This window comes from Eptesicus fuscus, chromosome 16 (genome assembly GCF_027574615.1).
Source record: "Eptesicus fuscus isolate TK198812 chromosome 16, DD_ASM_mEF_20220401, whole genome shotgun sequence".
Classification (NCBI taxonomy): domain Eukaryota; kingdom Metazoa; phylum Chordata; class Mammalia; order Chiroptera; family Vespertilionidae; genus Eptesicus; species Eptesicus fuscus.
Window position 1 is genome coordinate 17,851,759 of NC_072488.1, and position 20,952 is coordinate 17,872,710.

A 20,952-nucleotide genomic window follows, 5' to 3' on the forward strand; every position below is an offset into this window, starting at 1 on the left:
CATGTGGGAGAGTTCCAATTTTTCCACGTCCTCATCAGAACTTGTCACTATCTCTATGTTCTTTATTACGGCCATTAAGCACGCGCAGGGGTGTCTGTCTCACTGTGACTTGGGTTTGTATTCCCTAATGACGTGATGTTAACCATCTTTTCATGTGCTTGTTGGCCATTTCTGTATCTTATTTGGGACAGTGTCTGTACAGATGTTTGCTCGTTTTTCAGTTTGGATTATCTTTGCATTGATGAGTTATAAGAGTACTTCATATATTTTGGATGCATCTCCTTTATATGACTCGCATATATTTTCTCCCATTTGCGGGTTACCTTTGTCCTTTCTTGATGGTGTTCTTTGAAGCACAAAAGTTGATGAAATCCAGTTTAACTCCTTTTCTCTTTCGTTGCTTGTGATTTTGGTATCATATCTAAGAAACCATTGCCTACTCCAAAGTCACAAAGATTTACTCCTGTTTTCTTCTAAGAACTTTATAGTTGTGGCTGTGACAAGAAGATCATAGCTCTAATGATTCATCTGGAGTTAATTTTTTTATACGATGTGATTCATAGTGGATCATTCTCATTTTTTCCCATGTGCATATCCGTTGTCCCAGTACCATTTGTTGACAAGAGAGTTCTTTCCGTCAATGAATTATCTTGGCACCCTTGTCAAAAGTCAATAAATGTAGGTAATTAATTCCAATGAACTATAAATCTGTTCTTACGTCAGTACAGCACTACCTTGATTGCATGGTAGTAGGTGTTGAAATCCAGAAGTCCGAGTCTTCTAGCTTTGTAGTAGGTCTTCAGATCAGAAAGTCTGAGTCCTCTAACTTTGTTCTTCTTTTCAATATTGTTTTGGCTATTCTGGGTCCCTTACATTTTCATATGAATTTTAGGATTGGCTTGTACTTTCTGCAAAAGAACTAGCTAGTGTTGTGATAGGGATTGCATTGACTGTGTAGATCAGTTTCAGGAATATTATCATCTTAACAATAGTATCTTCCAATTCATGAACATGGGATATCTCTCCATTTGTTTAAGCCTTCTTTTGTTTCTTTAAAACAATGCTTTATAGTTTCCAGAGTACAAGTTTTGCACTTCATTTATTAAATCTGTTACTAAATACTTTATTCTTTTTGATGCTATTGTGAATGGGGTTGTTTTCCTAACATCATTGCCAGATTGTTCATTGCTAGTGTATAGATATACAATTTCTTTCAGTTGCAATTTTACCCTGGAATTTCATTAAAGTTGTAAATTAGTTTTGATAATGTTTTAGTAGATTCCTTAGAATTATTTTCTTTTAGATACAAGATCATGTCATTTGTAACTAGAGTTGTTTTACTTCTTCCTTTCCAATCTAGATTCTTTTTATTTCTTTTCTTCCCTAATTGCCTGTGAGAACCTCCAATACAAGGCTGAGAAGTAGTGGTGGTGAGAGTGGATATCATTGTCTTATTCCTGATCTTAGGGGGAAAGCCTTTAGTCTTTCACTAAGTATGACGTTAGCTGTGAGTTTTTCAAAGATGCTGTTTACCAAGTTGAGGATGGTCTCTTCTATTCCCAAGTTATTGAATGTTCTTATCATAAAAGGGTATATAATTCTGTCAAGTGATTTTTCTGTGTCATTGAGTTGATTGTATGGATTTTTTGGTCCTTTATTCTGTTGACATGTCATACTACATTAATTGCCTTTTGGATATTAAACCAACGTTGGATTCTTAGAATAAATCCCCCTTGGTCATGCTATTTAATCATTTTTATATGTTACTGGATTCAGTCTGCGAGTACTTTTTGAGGATTTTTATATCTATATTCACAAGAAATACTGGTCTGTAGTTTTCTTTTTCTTGTGATATCTTTGTCTGGTGGGAGTTCTTTTCAGTCACCCAGAATTAGAAGTAAGGAATGAATTTAGGGTGAGTTTTTCAGGGCAGAGAAAAAAATTTGAATCATTGTTGTCATGATGAGAATTCTACATGCAGGGCAAGCAGTGCTTAGCAGAACACATGGAACGTCCCCAAGGTTTCAGTTGAAGAGCTGCATTTGCTAAATGTGTGACTTCAGCCAATTACCTAGGATCCCCTCCCTTCTAAACTGGTGGTAGCAGCAGGTTTTGTTACTGGGATGCATAAAGTAAAGCATATAGAAAGAGTTTTGTTAATGCCAAGCACAATTAAAATTACAAATTCCTTAGCCTCAGAGAGAGAAAAGAGAACACAGGTAAGAACACGGAAGGGGCAGAAGAATATCGCCTCCAAAAAGACCTAGGTAAATTTTTGAGGCAGAGCATGGTTTAACAAAACAGGTGTGATCCCTTTAAAGGACAGATGGGTGATGTGAGCATTGTGGTCCCGTGGTTCCCTTTATTTCAAGTGTGTTTGTGGGGGTGGAGGGTGTGTGTGTGGGGGGGGTTCCAGTGTAGATTTCCCTAAGGGGAATTTCTATTCCTTGGGGCAAAGCGATGACAATGTGTTTTGTATATTTTACTTTACATTGCTTTATTGCTGTTACAAAAAATTATATCGAGTTTAGCAAGTCTTCATGAGTTATAACCCCCTGCTAAGAGACAGATCTTTGTAGAGGCCGTTTGAGAAACATACAAGAACCCTGCTCGGAAGGGACTCTGAGTGTGCCCTGTTTGTCTGAACTCCCTCCAGAAACAAAGCCAGCCTGCGTCTTCAACAACGTGGAGTACAACGACGGAGACATGTTTCGCTTGGACAAGTGTCGGTTCTGCCGATGCCAAGGCGGCGTTGCCATCTGCTTCACTGCCCAGTGCGGGGAGCTGAACTGCGAGAGGTACTACGTGCCCGAAGGGGAGTGCTGCCCAGTGTGTGAAGGTGAGGCATACGCGTCTTCCTGGCTCAGAGTTCTGGTATCAAAACGGGCCTAGTTCCGTCTCACCCCCAAGGAGAGGGTTATTACCGGGGTTCCCTTCTCAGGACCCTGTGCTCTGTCTTTTAGGAGTTGTCAGTGCCACGTAGACTGTGGAAATACCCCGCCCCAAAGGAAGTTGTGCCCTGGGGGTAGACGGCAGGTCACCTGTCTCCACGGGGCATCGGAGATTTCCCGGGAGTGCTCGCAGCTCCTCCCCTGCGTCCCCACAGTTCCTTGGCAAGTCCTGGGGACCCTCTGCTCACCGTGCTCTAGACTTCACTCCTGCTCTCCTGGGATGGCTCAGCTAGGGCAGGTGCAGCCCTTGTCACCCACAGTCTCAGCCAGCTCAGAGCGGAGCTCACCCGGTCCTTTGCATCACCCACGCTCTGCCAAGTGGGACCAGGACCCAGCTGCTCCCCCTCCTTTGAGGCTGTGTGGAGGTGAACTCGGGGTCCTTTGTGGCATGGTGGTGGCAGCCGAGTATCAGGTGTGGCCCCGGACAGAAGGCTCTCAGGAGCCTGCTCTGTGATCCCTTCTTCCCCCCAAGAAGTAACAGTTCCATGTTCCCCACCAGGCGCCGCCCTCCCATGGCTGCTGATCAGAAATAATAAACATTTCAGGATGATAACCCTGAGCTTCATTTACTGCAACCGATGCCTCTTAGGGATTAGGATGCGAAAGTTCAGAAAAGGAGCCACTGGTCGGAGTCTGCAGTGAAGTCAGGAACACCACGCCCTGCCGGCCTGTGTCTCTGGTCTGTACGCACGCCTCTGTCCCCGGGTAGGACGGTCAGCGAGCCTGCTGGTCCCGATGGACCGCAGCCTTCAGTCTGCAGCGGGACGTGTCCGTCTCGTCTGACACAGGAAATGGGAGGACGGGGTGCCATGCCATGGGACACGCTTTCCTCTGTTTTCCTAGAACGCTGTTCGATGTTTGAGCGATATTTAGCACACCGTATTGATGTGAAAATGTTTCAAGTACGCAAACCGCATCGCTCGCACCGAGCAACGGTTCATACCAGCGAAGTCCTTTCCCCTTGTAGACACTATCTGAGCCAACATGGGAGAAAGGTGGTTCACGTTTTAGGTGCCGTTGGGATTTTTAAAAATCACATCAAACTTTGACCCGTCCCCGTGGATGAGTTCCCTAGCGCCCCCCGGAGGTAGTAGACGCTGAGAGCACCTGGCAGTGGGTGGTGTGAAAACAGAGATCGGGACCTCTGTGTGATCAGCACAGTGAGTTGTCTGGGCACGGACCCGGGTATGTCTCATTTCCTGGGACTTAGACCCAGGCTCAGAGTGGACATGGAATGTTTTTCATAAGAAATGTATGAAGTCTTTCTGACTCGGCTCTCTTGGCCGCCTCCCTCTCTGGCAGATTGCCTTTCTAAAGCGGGGGCTGCTTGATTTTCAACCTTGGCCTCTTGCTTACGACGCCCTGCTACCTCCTTGGAGCACAGAGAACCGTGCTCACACCTGCGTGCACCTCCCTCCCCGCCCGGCCGCACTTGGTTGTTGAGGCCGGATTGTCTGTGATTCTGAGAAAGGAAATGCAGTGATTCGTCTAGTTGCTCTCATGATAATGATATGTGGAGGTCTTGTCTGCAGCATGTCTGTCCGGGTCAGTAACCTCAGAAAACACGGTTACTGTGGCCTCGGCCATTTTTGTCCTTCGACCTGGGTGGCTGCGTGGCTGCCAGCTCACGGGAGATCTATGGCGAGGTTCACAGTTTCCCGCCAGGCGCAGGCAGTGGCCCCGCTGAGCCGCAGCCAGCCTGGTTCTGGGCGAGGCCACAGGGAGAGCCCGCCCCCGGCCACCAGGAGACGGAGCTCTGTTCCTCCTGGAAGTGGCAGTGGCGCCCTGAGCTAGACGGGCATTCCCGCCTCACAGGCCGTGAAACTGAGGGCGATAGATGTGTAAACGGACAACTCGGAAGACGTGGTCAGAGCCTGCAGTGGATCGGAGTCTTCTGCTTACCAGCCCCCAGCTCTGTGCCTAGTGTGGTCCAACTTTGTTTTGGGGGATGGGGTATTTTTTTTGTTGGGGTTTTTTTTGTTTGTTTGTTTTAATATAAATTTTTATTGGTTTCAGAGAGGAAGGGAGAAGGAGAGAGAGATAGAAACATCAGTGATGAGGGAGAATCATTGATTAGCTGCCTCCTGCACATCCCACACTGGGGATCGAGCCCGCAACCCAGGCATGTGCCCTGACCGGGAGTCAAACTGTGACCTCCTGGTTCATAGCTTGATGCTCAACCACTGAGCCACGCCTGGCCGGGCACCAAGCATTGGTCTTTATGCCGTATGTCCCCTGTCCTGGGTGCAGCAGCAGGATGGACGGACAGGAATTCAGTGTGACAGCAGCTTTTGCTTGTCCCCACGAGACCCCTCCTGCAGCCCTGAGCGTCTGCGGCCCACAGCTGGAAAAGAACTGCCGATACGTAGAACCGGGGAAACCGCCCGTAGGTGCGGACAGAGCAACGACGCAGCATGCCCTCGATTTCACTGGGAACTCTTGTTTTCCTTTAGATCCGGTGTATCCCTTCAATAACCCCGCCGGCTGCTATGCCAACGGCCAGATCCTCGCCCACGGCGACCGGTGGCGGGAAGACGACTGCACGTTCTGCCAGTGCATCAATGGGGAGCCCCACTGCGTGGCCACGGTCTGCGGGCAGAGCTGCATGAACCCCGTCAAGGTGCCCGGGGAGTGCTGCCCCGTGTGCGAAGGTAAATCCGGCCGGTTCTGACGCGTCCCTGGCGTGTGCCTCGTGTTGGATGAGCTTCTGCCAGCGTGCTCTTGTTTGTTTTTTTATTTCCTCGGGCATACGTCTGCTTCCTGCTGTTACCGGCAGCAGATAAATTTATCATTTGGGAGAAATGTTGCACGTTTACAGTGAGAATCATGGGGTCTTTATTTTACTGCTGCAGGATAGGCTAATCTGAGTAATTCCCAGGCATGTGTACATTTTCACGCAGTTCACTGGAAGTCTGATTAACATCCAGAGGTCAGTGCAGTGGAATAAAACGGGAAACAAAGCCCATGAGTCCAGCATTGCATGTTCGACTTGTCATGCCTCCTGGAGGCCGGGAGCCTGGGGCTAGAAAAGGCACCGGGAGCCACGGGGAGGGTTTCCCTGCCTGCTGCCCGCCCTCTGAGCACCCTTTCTATTTCCAGCTTCACGATAGCGTGGCTTTGCCATTCCCCTCGGGCTTTTACTGATGTCTTGGTTCTTACACTCACTCCCTGTCATCCTGTTGGAAGGAGAGGAGCCTGAGGCATCTCGTACCCCAATCTCCCTCCATTTCCCACGTCCTGGGAAGGTTCTTTGCACACCGATTTACGTCGGTCTTCACCCTCTGTCCACCTCGGCTGCTACAGAAAAGGGATGGGATATTTACACTGACAGACGCAGTAGAGAGTATTTGTCGTTAAGAAGCACATTTGCATAGTCAAGTGAACGGGAGTGGGTCAAAAATTAATCTGTGTTGAAGATGGATCCTTCTGGCATTTTTAAAAGTAGCTATTAAGGAGCTGACAGCTCTTCTCAGGAATTCATTCAGTAGACCAAGTCCTCTGTCGAGAAGTCTTTTGCTTCTACCTAAATTTTCATAAACGCAGACATCAGAGTCTGCCTGACTTGCTTCACTAACCTCTGAGGGGCTAGCATTATTGAAGAGCTTAAACATCGTATAAAAATGGAAATTGGAGGACTCCAGTTCTATTGACATCACCAACTCCCTCACCGTTCCTCTGCTCGGAGCACAGCTGCCACACTTCGGGCTCTGTCGCTCCCAGATGACCGGTTGAGGGGCAATCGCCCACTCCCTCATGTGTGCGCTCCTCCCAGCCCCTGAAGGCGGCGTGTCCGTCCTGGAAAAGGAGGGGACAGAAGTATGTGTGCCTGGTGGACAGTTGGCTTTACAAGCCTGCCTTGTCAACACAGATAAAAGTGGGACTATCTGTTCTCAGGGACACTCTGTTGTCAGCTTGAAGCATTCAAGTGTCTGCGTGTGCATGATAACGTAAGAAAAGTCGAAAGCAGGAAGATGGCATCCACTCAGCAACTCACTCTTTAACTTCACAAGTCGTGAATCAATGGAAAGCAAAACTGAGAAAACTTGTACAAAAAAAAATACCAGGGCCCTTCTGAAAGCGGATGGAGGGAAGGCAACTCTTGTGCTCATCGTCATCGTTAGCGTATTTATCGTGGCGAGCAGAGGAGAGCAGTTGGCAAGTAGAAATAAATACTGTATGTGAAACTGATTCTCACCCTGTAGCTTGCATAGTGAGGGAATGCCAGTTTGATCACTGGGGTTTGGTGTCTGCAACGTACACATAGAATTGTAACCTACTCGCCCACCGTGAGGTAAAAGAAGGACAGCTTTGGTTAGCCATTAATCCCACAAAACTTAGGAAGAGCCTCCCGTAATCCACGTACACCCAGGACACGAAGATGAGGACGGGAAGACTCCTAGTGAGCTTCGCAGAGAACGTTTGGGCTGTTTGGATTTAAACCGGGAGGCCGAGGCTGTCCACGTGCAGGTTGGGTGGGGCGAGTGCTTTGTTTGTGCACCTGATTCCAGGGAATCCTCACTGCAGCACCGCGCGGAAGGCCTGCTCCTGAGCCTGTTGGAGAGGAAGAGACGAGAGTTCAGGGGGTTTAGGTCATTTCCTCCAAGGTCGCGTGCCGTTATGTGGCTGAGCTGGGATACCCTGAAGTCTGTCGGATTCGGCTACCTGGTTGTCTGTTGACCCTGCTCCCAGATGTCAGCTCCGTTTACCCCGGCCCGGCTTCTAGTTCCCTCACTAACCTCTCTCTCGTCATCTCTGGTTTGGGCCCTGCGTTGGGGGAGAGAGGAGTGTGGCCACGGGAAGGAAACCATTTGTAGGCCCCGTAGGTGTCGGTAATGTGCCTGCCCACCTGGCCTCTCCTGCCGCCTGGGGAAGGAGGCCTTCGGGACACATCCTGCATCTGCTTCTCAGGCCTCGCTTGGGTTGTGAGGTTCTTCTGGTCCCTGCTCTCTCTGCCTCCTTCGTGCTCTGCACAGAACCTTTTAACGAGTCCCGGTCTAGTTCTCAGGGAACTACTTTATCTTGCGTTTCTTGTTTTTTTGTTTTTAACTGAGTTAAGTAATGAGTCTTATGTAAGATGGTGTTTGCTCTCCAGTAACCCTCTCATTTTAAGATGTCGTAGGAAGACAGATTCTTTTGGTGTGGGGTGGAAAAACAGTGCACAGCGTGAGATCCTGACACTGCTACGAGGTGTAATTTATTATTAATAATAAGGAGGGACTTACAAAATAATGCCAGGTGAATGAATCGTCTTGCTTTGTTTGTGGGACCTAAAAAAGTCTGTAGAACTCGTTGAAGATATTTTTCTCAGCAGCCTCCTTAAATAGGATCTCAAGTGATTGCAGAGTGGCAAACAGAGGAGATGGAATAAAAGCAAGGTTAATGTGTAATGAACAGCCGGCCAGCATTATTTAGAGAAAAACAGAAACACTGGTATTCACGCAGCTTATCCACACAATAAATTCCTCTGCGCACAATTGCATAACGAATTTTGGCCCTCACCCTACGAGCTACAATCCCAAGGTGCGTAGTCAGAGCCTGAAATTATATGAAAGGACCCCACACCAGGACTGTGGTTTTAGATTTTTTTTTTCCCCGAATAAATTACTGCATCCCCAAGTACGGTGTGTTAGGACTTGCAGGGAGGGAGGACCTTGTTGTGGCTGTTGTTATTGAAGATACATACCTTCCAAGTGACAGCATGATGTGCTCGGGAGAGCCCTGGGGACGTGAACCTGGGGGCCCTCAAAGGCTAGGCTGCTACTTGACAGCTAACTCATTCGCAAGTACCTCCGCGCTTTTTAAATTGGCACTTAAGTCCTCTCCTGATTACGTCTGACCGTGTTATTGTCAACACCCAATTCAGGTATCCAGATAAGCCACCCCCGTCTGTAAGTCTGTCACTGATCGTGTCCTTGACTTGCTCGGCTGTCTTTACTCCTCCTCTTGTTCGTCAATCACATTGTTTTTATTTTCTGGCTCTTGTAAAGAGCTAGGCTGGACATGCATGGAATAGCATGCGAGGTTTGCCCCTGAAGTGTACGTCCTTAATCTACCTCCCAGCTGAAAACAAGAAAGGGGAGGCAGCACAGTTAGGTCTCCCTCAGCATCCAGCACCGTTGGCATCGTCTTATTGGCAGCCCTGGAGGACAGTAGCTAACGTTTCTTGCACACGGACTGCGAGCCAGGCCTAGGTGCTGGAAGAGCATCAGCTCATTGGGTCCTTACAGCTTCCCTCTTTCCCAGATACTGGGTCCCAAATTCCCATCCCAGGTACCAAAGTACAGAGGTCATGGAACTTCCCCGAGGTCATGCAGCTGGAGAGGGGCAGACAGTGTCCCACTGCCTGTGAGACAGACAGGGCGTGACACCCTCCTGTAGGCCAGTAGAGTGGAAGAGTGAGCCAGGAATTGACCGTATTACTTTGAATCCCTAAAACAGCACCTGACATGTCAATAGGTGCTCAGAATGGATGCCTGAGTGGGCTGGGGAGGACCAGAGAGGCAGTCACACCGGACTCCTCGCCGCCGAGGCAGGCAGCAGGCCCTGACGTGGGGCTTCTTACCCGGAGCCTCAGATGCTGATGGCCTTTTGGGCCTTGAGGAAAGAATAATGGTCGAATACTTACATTTGAAGACACGCTTTGAGAACAGAGCACAGTGTTACATGAGGTGTGTGTGGTACTGTGGGCCCCCCTGTCCAAGGCCAGTTGGACCTATTAGCGTCAGATTGACTGCTCCCCCTCCTGAGAGCCCTGAGCTTTCATCCGCTTCCAGGGGCAGCCGGGGGGCCTCCCAGGATGGTTTGTCAGGTGTGGTTCATTCTCTCCCCGTTCGGCCCCTGAAGTGTAGAGTCGCAGAGTTTAAGTGGGCTCCCCCAGGCCCTCCACGGCTAACGCTCACTGTCATGTTTAATATACTGCTTTTCAGTAAGACATGCCTTGTGAGTGTATAGGTGCCACAGCATTGTTACTTCAGCTACTTGTACAGGCAGGATTTTTTAAATATTTTTTCTTTTTTTTTTTAGAAAGGAAGGGAGAGGGAGAGAGAAACATCGATGGGCTGCCTCCTGCACGCCCCCTACTGGGGATCGAGCATGCAACCCCGGGCACATTCCCTGACCAGGAATTGAACCCTCGACCTTTTGATGCATGGGGATTTTTATTTTAACATCACAGTTAGCTAATTGCTCATTTTTCCCCCCAGTAAGATCAGGCATAAATGCTACCTAAGCTGATTTTTAATGTCAGAGGAACCCTAGGGACAGAGTACCAATTTCCATTAAAAAGTTTGTTTTATAAAGTTAAAGTGTTGGGGAGGGAATTTCTGGTTGCAAGATGTATGTGGCATGCCCATGATGACTCCATAAGAAAAATGCAGGCGATGTGGACAGGTGTGAGGCCAGCTTGGCTGCGCCACCTGATGCGAGAGAGAAGAATTTCATCCTCACTCCGACGTCTTGATGTCAGGCTTGGTCTGCTCTCACCTGAAGCTGTGGCTGCATCCACCCAGGGGGCCACTGTGTTCTGCGTGGTCTTCAGGCCTCGTACGTGCAGCCTCCTGCTGGGAGCAGGTGTGGTTTTTATGACCCTGGGGATTTCAGAGCCAATACCCAGTGTCCCTTGTCAAGAACGTAGAACAACATAGATAATATTTTGCAGGGTAACGTTTAACGTTAGGATTTGGTTGCCAGTAAATCAACTCCGTACTCGTGGTTGGTGAATGGGTAGTTGCCTTTCTGCTGTTTCTATTTCTCTGAAACAAACAAAATCTATTTCCCATTTCAGACAGGAAATCAAAGAGCTACTCATAGATTGTCAAAGCTGGGTGATGGGTATACGAGTGTCCATCCTTTTGTTCTGTGTACTTCAGTATTATCTTTTAATTTTCCTATAACGAAAGCTTAAAATGAGTGTTTTTGCAGAGCTGTTGTCTGGAACTGAGCTGAACCAACCCTTGAAGTGGGGACTAAGACGTTTCCTGTGTGTGGATTATCGCTAATTCTCTGGATTTAGGCTGAAATGGGATTGAGCCAGACAGTCAGCTCTCTCTTCCTGCCCCCTCACTTCTTGGATCCCTTACCTGGGGAGTCCTGGTCCTACTCAGGAAGGTGTTGAAGAGAGGGTGTTAGGCCTTTCTTGACAACCCTGTGGATTTAGTAGCCTCTTCAGTGTCAGTTCACCCAAGGGACAGCATGCTGTGTTCTGAGCTCGAACAGGCTGGAAGTCTGTGAGCTGTCAGATATTCCCCCTTCCCCCCCCCCCTTCCTCCTCCTCCTCCTCCGTCTTCATTTTATAGGAACCCTCTATCCTTTCCTGTAAACGTTGATGATAGAGTTTGAATCAAGCCGCCCTCCAAATGCGATTTCTCCCGGGGCTGCCAGAAAAGTCTGTACCAGGCACATATCTGGGTGGGAATTCCTTCAAAGAAGAAAACATGTTTTCAGCCCAGAAGGCTTCCTCACTGAACAGTATCTCCAATGATTAAGCCACTGCTTCTGTGGCGAGGAGTCCGGCCTCGTTGGGCTGACCCCAGAGGCAGCGAAGTCAGAGATGCCACAGGGTCACGTGATTATTAACATTCTGATACATGCCAGGGATCAAAACTCAGTTTATGGGTGGTATTGCTTCAGTCCCATGGACTGCTCTGTCGCGAGTGGGCCAAAAGTAATAAAATACCCGTCATATCTCAGACTCTCGTAGGCATGTTGGTTCACCCTTTAACTCTACGTGTCCTGGAAACCAGCTCCATAAATGGCAGTGAAAGCATAGTAGCACAGCCGGGTTTATTTTTGTTGTTGTTTTTTTTTTTCGCTTGTCCGAATAAGGTCCTATGGAGAGTAACACATGCAAAGCCCATGAGCATGTGTCACCCCAGGGCTTGAACGTGAGCATCAGGAATTTGTCGTGGGTGAATTTCCTAGCGCTCGGATTTTACCTGGTGATTTAAAACGCCTGTCGGTATTTCAGATAACGTCAGCCTGTCACTGTTCAGAGCCGATTCTGAAACACCCGGCTCGCCGCCAGCCCTCTGCTCTGATGTCCGGCCGCCGCCGCCGCCCCGTGTTTCCTGTGGAGGTGGCCTGCAGGGACGCAGGCCCCTCTTTATTGCCCCTGCTCTGCGTTTCCCACACCTAAAAGGGCATTATTGCTGGGAGTCTCATAATTCTCCTACTAAGATAATAATTGCAGCTAATAGCTCAGACCCGGGCCTGCTAATTTTCATCTAATCAACAGAGGCAGGAAAACAGTCTGGAATGCTAACTATGTGAATGAAAAATATTTAGTCATTCTTGAAATGATAGGAATGTTTTTCCAACAAACTTAAATAAACACGGTCTCCACTGAGCCCGTGTTAAACTTTTCTGGATAAGAGACAACTCTTAGGCAACCACACAGAAGTTAATGAAGGTCGTTAAGAGACATGCCCTTCGGAAAAGGCTTGCCGACTTCAGAGAGAAAGATCCTTTCTGGTGCAGCCGTGGGCCCGAAGTAGCAGGATTGGTTTCCCGGTAGTTTTGGTCAGCCTCGTAGAATTTATCATGCTCACTAGTAGTCACATTTTCTAGTTTTCAGGAGATGTTCTGCTTTACCTAAGCATGGCTATCTGAGACCACCTTACGATCAAATTCTCATCTTTTATCTCCTTCGACTGTTGGCCTCTGTGCGAGGGAATGGATTGGTCTCCACACACCTGTATTTAAAGCACCTGTGACAGCACTTCTCCTGTAAACCTTGTTTGTTTCTACGATACAAGGTCCCACCACACAGTAAGGAAATGATTTTGAAACATAATGGTATGATTTCTAAACATATCACAGTTTGCATATTCAAGTGAAGTGGCCTTCCATTCCAGTAGTTACATGGGAAAACCAGCTAATGCAGAAATGCTGTCATTCAGAAGGGGTTGGGTACCTCTCTGTTAGCTGATGTGAGAGCTTGCAGTACATCCTTTTAAGTATTTTTAGCTTTGTAAACCCCTGACTGTAAAGGTTTGTCAGACTCTAGGAGATAAGTCATTCTCAGCTCGGTCTGGTGACAAAGGTGAGTGATCTGGCTGGGTTAAATTGTTCCGAGGAAGCAAAAGGTGACAGTAAAATAAAGGCATTTGGTCTTCTGTGGCAAGGTAAGGTGCTCTGAGAGCAGCTCTTACTAGTGAGTGAGTGTTTTTAGCAGTAACACGTCTTTATAAGTATAGCTTTGTGATGTGTTTATTTCTTTAAAAATCAATTCACTGTCTTCTACATAGTGTGTGGATGACTTCTAGGGGCTAGAGGCATGTATTTAAATGGTCCCATATTATATTACAACATTTTTGTGAAATTGCAGGTGCTCCTTTCAAATGTATTTTCAAATAAGACTAAAATAATTTCTCTATGGAAATAACTCTTTTTAGAAATAAAAAAGAGGTGGTGATTCCTGTATAATTGATTTCTAATATTTAGTTGTCTAACTCCATTTCTGAGTATACCATTTTAAACTGTTTCCTTATATAGCCTTAAGTATATCTTACAAGAACAAAGTGATTTTACGCTGTTTGATACATGAGGGTTAGCATTAGAGATAGCGAACTTGTTTTTAAAGGCCCTCTTGGAAGTATTGTTTGCGCTGTGTCTATCTGATTGTGGAAGATAAAATGTCACACGGATGTATAAAATGTCTGCCACCATATTATCCTATATAATAAAGGGGTAATATGCAAATTGACCATCACACCCTCACAAGATGGTTGCCTATGACCAGGCCGGCAGGGGGGTTAGTGAGGGACGACCAAACAGGGTGGCGGTTGGGGGCGACCAGGCCAGCAGAAGGGGGCAGTGAGGGGCAACTAGGCCAGCGGGGGATGGGCAGTTAGGGGTGACCAGGCAGGCAGGCAGGTGAGCAATTAGGAGCCAGCGGTCCAGGATTGTGAGAGGGATATCTGACTGCCAGTTTGGGCCCGATCTCTGGGATTGGGCCTAATCTGGCAGTCGGACATCCCCTAAGGGGTCCCAGATTGGAGAGGGTGTAGGCTGGGCTGAGGGGACCCCCCCCCCAGCCCCGTGCACGAATTCGTGCACCGGGCCTCTAGTTGTAATATAAGAACACAGATGGGAGGAATGAAAGTGTTTAGTAAAGAGTGTCCCTTGCCCATTTGTGGGCCCCCCTCACAGGTGGCTGCGAGGTGGCAGGGAGCCGATCAAACCCACATGTCTGCCTCCCCGTCTGAGATTCCCAAATGCTCAGGGCATGCAGACTGGGAAATTCGTTACCAGGAGACTCAGCCGGGCCATCTTTTTCCCAGGGTCATACCATCGTTTGTCCTAAATTGGGTACGGGGTGAGTGACAGTGAACATTTAGCGCATCTGTGAAATTTGTCAGAAACACGAAGGGATGGCGAGGCATTCCGTGTTACACAGTTTCGAGCTTGACTTGAATGAGCCGTTAGGCCAAATTTTTACTGACTATTTATGTCTGTGAGATATACCTAGTTATGCATCAGGTGAATTTTACTTTCCCATCCGAGAGAGGAGCTTGATTAGTCACAGATGTTTGAAACGGAGCCCGGTTCCGGTGTCCCGACCATTGGAGACCACAGAATTTAGTGGTAGTCACCCATTAAAGAATAAGGTTCAGGTCAAGGCTCCAGCTCTGATCTTGCGGCACCATCATGAATCGGGACGAGGAATCCCCAGGAAACTTCTCAGGCCAACAGGTGCTGGCCCTTGGGGACCCTCGGGGTCACGGAGTGCTCGGGTGTGATTTTCACGTTGACTGCTGGAGCAGACTGACCGTCGAGTCTGGGAAGCCATCTGCCCAACCAGGCAGGCCCTCCCAGCATGCGCCCCGTATGGGGACCACCTCCCTGGCTGCAGCATACTCTTTCCTGCTTAACATTCACCTTGGTCTTCATTTCCTCCCTTTAACAATGTATGTACCCGTGGTACAACCTGAGGCCGCCCTGGATCTGCTTTGTAACCAGGCTGGGTATATGTGATGCCTGTGTATGTATTCAGGGCCTACCCGTTGCCTATCCCTGTGCCTCGCCCCGAGGTCATGCCACCCTGAGGTTGGGCATCAGTAGGAAGATAAGCGATGGTGTTCTTGTCTCACCTTGATTGGAAAGCCATGGCCCTGCGTATCAGCTCACTTTTTTCAAACAGTTCAGGGAGTCTCTATTTTAATAGTGAAGCTAAAAAACAAATGTTCAAAGATAATAAGCTGTCAGTTTGGGGTGGCCTCAGGCCGTGGATTCTGAGAAGGGTCATCAAGCGCAGCCCCTTTGAAGACCCTGACTCTCTCGTGCTTTCTGGGAACGACGTGTTTAAAAGGTTCCAAGGAGATGTGAGGCCAGATGAGTTCAGTAGAGGCGCTCCACAGTCCGGAGTGAAACACTCCCAAATATTGTTCAAGCCCTGGGTGCGCCGTCTCTTCTTGTTGACACACGGCTTAGACCCCTGAGGTGCTGAAACTACGACTTGCTGATCAGAGGCAGCTTTTAGAGACGGGTCTTCCGGCTCCTCTTTCAAGTTGAGGTGGCGGAACTGCTAAAAGCCACCCAACCTAGTGTAAGTGACACTGGGATGCGTTTGCCCTCAGCCCCAAAGACCCAGCCAGGCCCCCGTCATGAGAGAGGAAGAACGGGGCCAGCCAGGCACACGGAACCATTTGTTCCTACTCACATTGGATAAGCTGATTATGAAGAGATTTCTGTCCTCTTCGAGACGCCATGGACACAGTCAAAAAGCGAAACAATGGCATCAGACCGCTACTCAGCAAATGTGGAAGGCGCCAGTGGCTGGCCGCTAACACGCTCCGCAGCTCACCAGACCGTGTGGGCCCACCCACATCCCAGAAGCTTTCTTTTCATGTTATCAGTCGAGATAGAAAATGATGCTTCCGTTACAAAGGACAGGGGCCAGAATGCCAATCCAGTTGTCATAGCCTTTATCAGCCGCACGTTTGAGGCCTGCAAACGGGCACGTAATTCACTTACTCAACCATCGTCGGAGACCAGTTCTAGCTCTGAGCAAGCAGGAGAGTCATCAGAACAGTAACGGTAGCAGCCAGCAGTATTCCTGTAGCCCGTAGAGTTTACAGACTGGTCCCCTCTTTGTGATCATCTTTGAGGTAGTGATACTGTGAGGTAGGGAAAATGGGTTTTCCCATTTTATAGATGCCCAGAGAGGTCGAGCGTCAAATGTAAGATAAGGAGAGAACAGGGACTCAAGCTAAGTCTTCTGACATCCCCCCCCCCTCTTGGTTCATGTCCTTGGCATTGCTTCTCTGTAGACCACCATCGTGAGAAGGTGGGTAATGGGGAGGAAAATAAGGCCGTGAATATGAAAGTACCTGATCATCATGGCTCGGATGCGAAACCCATTCTTGCTCCTGGCTCCATTCTCATTGCTGAGACCCAGGTACTGTGATTCAGAACTTTTGTGGCCTCGCCTTTGATCCAGCTCTTTTCCTGACCTCTGGCTGGAATCTTGACCTTGCTGTTTGACCTCTGGGAAAGCCTGCTTCCCCTCGTCTGGTCCTGCTTGCCCCACATAGGGGTGCGCCCCACCCAGCCAGCTCTGCCCTCACTCTTGCCTCCTTGCCCAGCCCCATTCGCATCTGAGCCCTGGGCCCTGACCAGTGGCACTCACATCCCCACTGAGTCAATGAATGGGCTGCTCGGCCCCGCAGTGTGCCAGGCACGGAGCCACCGTCACCAGCACTGTGCATTCTGGTCCCAGCTCTCCCCTCGTCTCTTCTCCCTCGTGCCAGTCTCTGCCTCATCGTGAAGGAAGTTTGCTGAGCAGTCGGCAAACGTGCTCATCCTGCATCCCGTGCGAGGTGAGTGGCTGAGTTGAGTGAGGGCCCAGCTGTTTTCAGGACCCTTTTAATAATGCTGTGCTTACTTGGCACCATAAAGGAATGAGGTAGTTCACAGAAGTGAATTCTCCAGGTAACGAACATTTCGGAGCGGTCAGACTTGGTGGTAAGCGTGTTGAAGGGAGACCTCCGATGCTTTGTGTACTTCCGCGCCTTCCGCGGTCAGCAATACAGATCATCACTTACCCCACGTTAGGCATCTGAGTGTCTCAGGTTGGCCTGCTTGGATCTGGGGATTCTCACTCAGTCTCCGTGCTTCGCCACAGCCTGCTGGTCTCGCGTGCTGCGTCGGGGGGTCTCGTTTATTGAGAACCTACGATGTGCGTGGGGCTGCTGCAGTGAGGCAGGCCCTAAGGAACGTACTGTTCAGGCCTCCAAGTTGGGAAATGAGAGACTTAGCCTGTCAGGGACAGTATTGAATGGGGACCCTTCTTCATAAAAAAATTTTTAAAAGTGTCCTAACTTGAAGGTGCACAGGTGTCTTCCTCCCCCCCCCCCCCTTTGTTCATCATTATATATTACTGGGGTCAAGTTCTGTGCTAGGTGCTGACGTCATGAATCATGGTCCCTAATGCGAGGACCCCTCCTCCCTGGTCCTCAGCCATTTCTCAGAGTGTTGGGCTAATGGAATCAAATTCTGACCATCTGACACCCCCATGCTGAATGTAGTTGTTAAGATAGACATACATGCATATGCTTATAAATACTAGGTGCTGACGTCATAAACAGTGAATCATGGTCCCTAATGCGAGGACCCCTCCTCCCTGGTCCTCAGCCATTTCTCAGAGTGTTGGGCTAATGGAATCAAATTCTGACCATCTGACACCCCCACGCTGAATGTAGTTGTTAAGATAGACATACATGCATATGCTTATAAATACGGCATGTGTTTTTCCAGTTAGAGGTTACCAGGATATATTCTCTATGAAAATGAACAGGAAATATATAGGAATAAAATATAAGACAAACATAAAAGGTACAGATTATTCTTGGAACTCAGTTATTTTCTGAGCTCTTCTCAAGCTGAATTCCTGGAAAACGATACCCCACTCGATAGAAAAAGTTTGTTTTTTATTTGCCTTTTGTGGCCGTTTAATAATAATCTCAGAATCATACTACTGTCTTTTCCTATTAAATATGAGGTTGGTAAAGGAAGAAAAATATCTCCATCCGCCAAGATTCCTTGGAAAAAAGCATACAAAGTTAATAAATAGGTCTAAAGTAAATATATGATTTCTTCTCTATCTGACCATAAAATAATACAGATCTTGGGAACATTTTCACACCATTCGTTTTAAAATAAAGAAACTGCTCAGAGATAAGTACTTTAGAAATTACAAGGATGTAGGTGTTGTTATGAGAAATATATACAAAGGGAAAAAGGATAACTAAATGTGTAATGCCTGAAAGAATTTGAAGACTCCAACTGTAGGAGATATTTTTCCATGACTTAATGAGACTTTCTTAAATACACATTCATACACCATGGAAATTCCCATTTCCAGATTAGGGAATTTTTATATCTTCACTTTTTTTTTTTCTTATTGTCTACATTAATAGAGATTTTCCTCCAGCTTCATTTGGGAAAATTTTCTCTTCACAGTATTTCTCTTCCCAGGCTGCAATTAGGTTGACATTTTGGTGATTTATTCCAATGGTTTTCTGACTAGTTACGGTCACATTTGAGTAGCAACTGTGGTAACAGAATGACATATGAAGACAGTAAAAAAGATAAGCTATCTCCTTTGGTTCTGTCTTGGCCAACGTAATCTCCAGTTTTATGGCCCTTGGACAGACTACCGGTAACTGGTGGGCTGTAGGAGGCCTGATGGATTCAGTCACGTAAAGTGAGTGAAGCTTCGGAATTGTCCCGCTCATCAGATACTCGCCTGGCTTAACCCACTCCCTCTCCCCACCCCAAAAAATCTCAAGGAAGAAAGGGCCTGAATTAGGTCTGAAAAGAGAACATAATTGTTCATCTTAGTCTCTCACAATCAAATAAGCAGGCTTGTGAGTCCACAGAGAGGAGCTACACGAAGTAAGCAAACCATTATTAAAGTCCAGAGGGGGAGGTAATAAGAGAAATAAGAGACAGATAGGAATGAGCTTCATTTATCCTTTTCTACTTAACATTTTTTAACTTTCGAAAGAAATGTACGAGTGGATCTGCCTTAACGACTTCTTCTAGAAATTTGCCTGTAGTGAGGTTCTTCCACAAAGACTTTTCTTAGTGTGCATGTGTGTGCATGGGGACACTGATATGGATTTGTAGGAATCCAGGGTGCTGATGGGCAGCTGCTACCCGCAGCCAGGCCCTCCAGACCAGCCATGGGCCCACACCCCCAGCGCAGGGAGAAAGCGTTCCCAGAGACAATAGAAATCTGGACCCAGAGCTCCTCTCCCTCCCAACTCAGCAGGGATGGCTCTGAGTGCCTTCCACAAGGGTACTTCCCAGAATCACCCACCCACCCACCCTCAAGAGCTACTAAGGGGCTGTCAGCCTTCCCAGCAGTTGCTAATCAGATGAGTGCTTCACACATTTCTCAATGGAGATCATTGGTATTAGTTGCAAGAGATAGCCAGCTGGTAATAATCAAGGTAATGAGATCAAAATCAATTCAAAACCAGAAGTCCAATGGGGCAATAGGAATGAGCACGGGGTTAAAAGCACCTGTTAACATTTTAATTTAAGTTACATCTACCTGAAATAGAAAAGAACAGTGACTATATAAATTCTAAGTTAACACATTTTTAAATAACTGAAGGTCAAAATATATGTGTTTTTGTTCTGTTGTCCCAGACATGTTAAGACTATCCAATATGACAATAGGACCGACATTAAAGCTTTAAAATCCGTTCTTAAAAGGTTGAACTTGAGTTTCAACTTCTTCCCTTTCTCCTTTTTGGAGAATTTTTCGTAAAATAAGAAGCAAGAAAGTAGAGAGCTTACTGAGATTTGCTTAACCCGTTTATACCTCCTAAGTAAACAAGTACATATTTTATGGTCCAGTGCTGTGGCCTCGGAATAAGAACAGTGATTTTTGTTTTAACTTGATACTCTTGGCCACGTTAATGATGACCACAGTGAGGAGATAGAATTCCTTCGATAACATCCCCATTGAGGAGATAGAATTCCTTGGAGGAAATGCTTGAGCATCAGTATGAAATATTGGTGGTGGTCTAGAAATGCCGCGCCTGGCACTCTCTAAATGTTGAAAAACACGTTTTCCTGGATATGTTTTCACTGATCTGGGGGGTTGGTTGTGCTTCCTAGGAAATGAAAGAAATATCCTTCCCTAAACTTTTAAATAAATGGAAAATAACGAACCACTGTGTGTTCATGTTGTTGCCTGTGATAACAGGTTTCCTCCCGGAATTTGATCCCTAAGACCTGGGTCGAGAATTGGTGGCTGATCACCCCCCGCGCCCCCCCCCCCGCCCCCAGGGGCCTGTGAAAAGCGCTCTATTGGACCCTGGGAGGTGCCGAGAGTCCTTGAAAACCATTCGAGGAAACAGCGGGTTGAGGAGAGGTGCGGTCCCACCAGACGCAGGGTAGGAAACAGCAGACGGATGGAGACGTAGCGAGCACCCATTTTTGTTCTTGTTGCTTCTAGGCTCAGAAGCATTTCTAGAATTCTTCTCCACAGAGAAGCTGTTCCGGGGCTCCCCTTAGAGAGAGTTGCAGGCACAGACTGAATCCCTGCAGTGCCAGCCTCTCCCTGGGGAGGACTTGAAGGTATTTCTTTAATCCCTCAGCTGACTCAGCCCAAAAGGAGGTGGAATTTCAGGGAGATCCTGGGAGCAGGTGGGATTTCCCCTCACCTAATCCCCGCCCTCGTGCAAGCGTCCCCTCCCCTCGTCCTCCTAAGTGAGGAGGTGCAGGACCCTGCCTCTCCTCCATAGAGGCCCCCTGACACGTCTCTGCCCGGCCATTGTAAAGGGGACCTTTCTTCGCTGCGGGCAGCAGGCCTCCCACACAGGGATGCATCCGTGTCTCCAAGAGTCTTCCCCAGAATCTCCTTCAACTGATAATCACCCAGCCCACCACTCAGTCTTTGTGGAAAGGCATCTATTCTCTGGCATAGCATTCCAGTACCGTACCCCATGTAATAGAAGAGCAGCGAAATGTAGGATTTAAATGAGAC

The 20,952-nt window shown here is 47.8% G+C and overlaps 1 protein-coding gene across 3 annotated transcripts in view; it reads left to right on the forward strand.

Moving 5' to 3' along the window:
* CRIM1 (cysteine rich transmembrane BMP regulator 1) overlaps positions 1-20,952 on the forward strand; it is a 176,605-nt gene that overhangs the window by 108,808 nt on the left and 46,845 nt on the right. For all 3 annotated transcript variants that reach the window (XR_008558443.1, XM_054727815.1, XM_054727814.1), the window contains exons 6-7: positions 2,657-2,839; positions 5,405-5,602. Coding sequence is in view for 2 of the 3 variants with exons in the window: in XM_054727815.1 (XP_054583790.1) it covers positions 2,657-2,839; positions 5,405-5,602 (381 nt within the window). In the remaining variant the exon portion in view is untranslated. The remainder of the gene's footprint in view (positions 1-2,656; positions 2,840-5,404; positions 5,603-20,952) is intronic.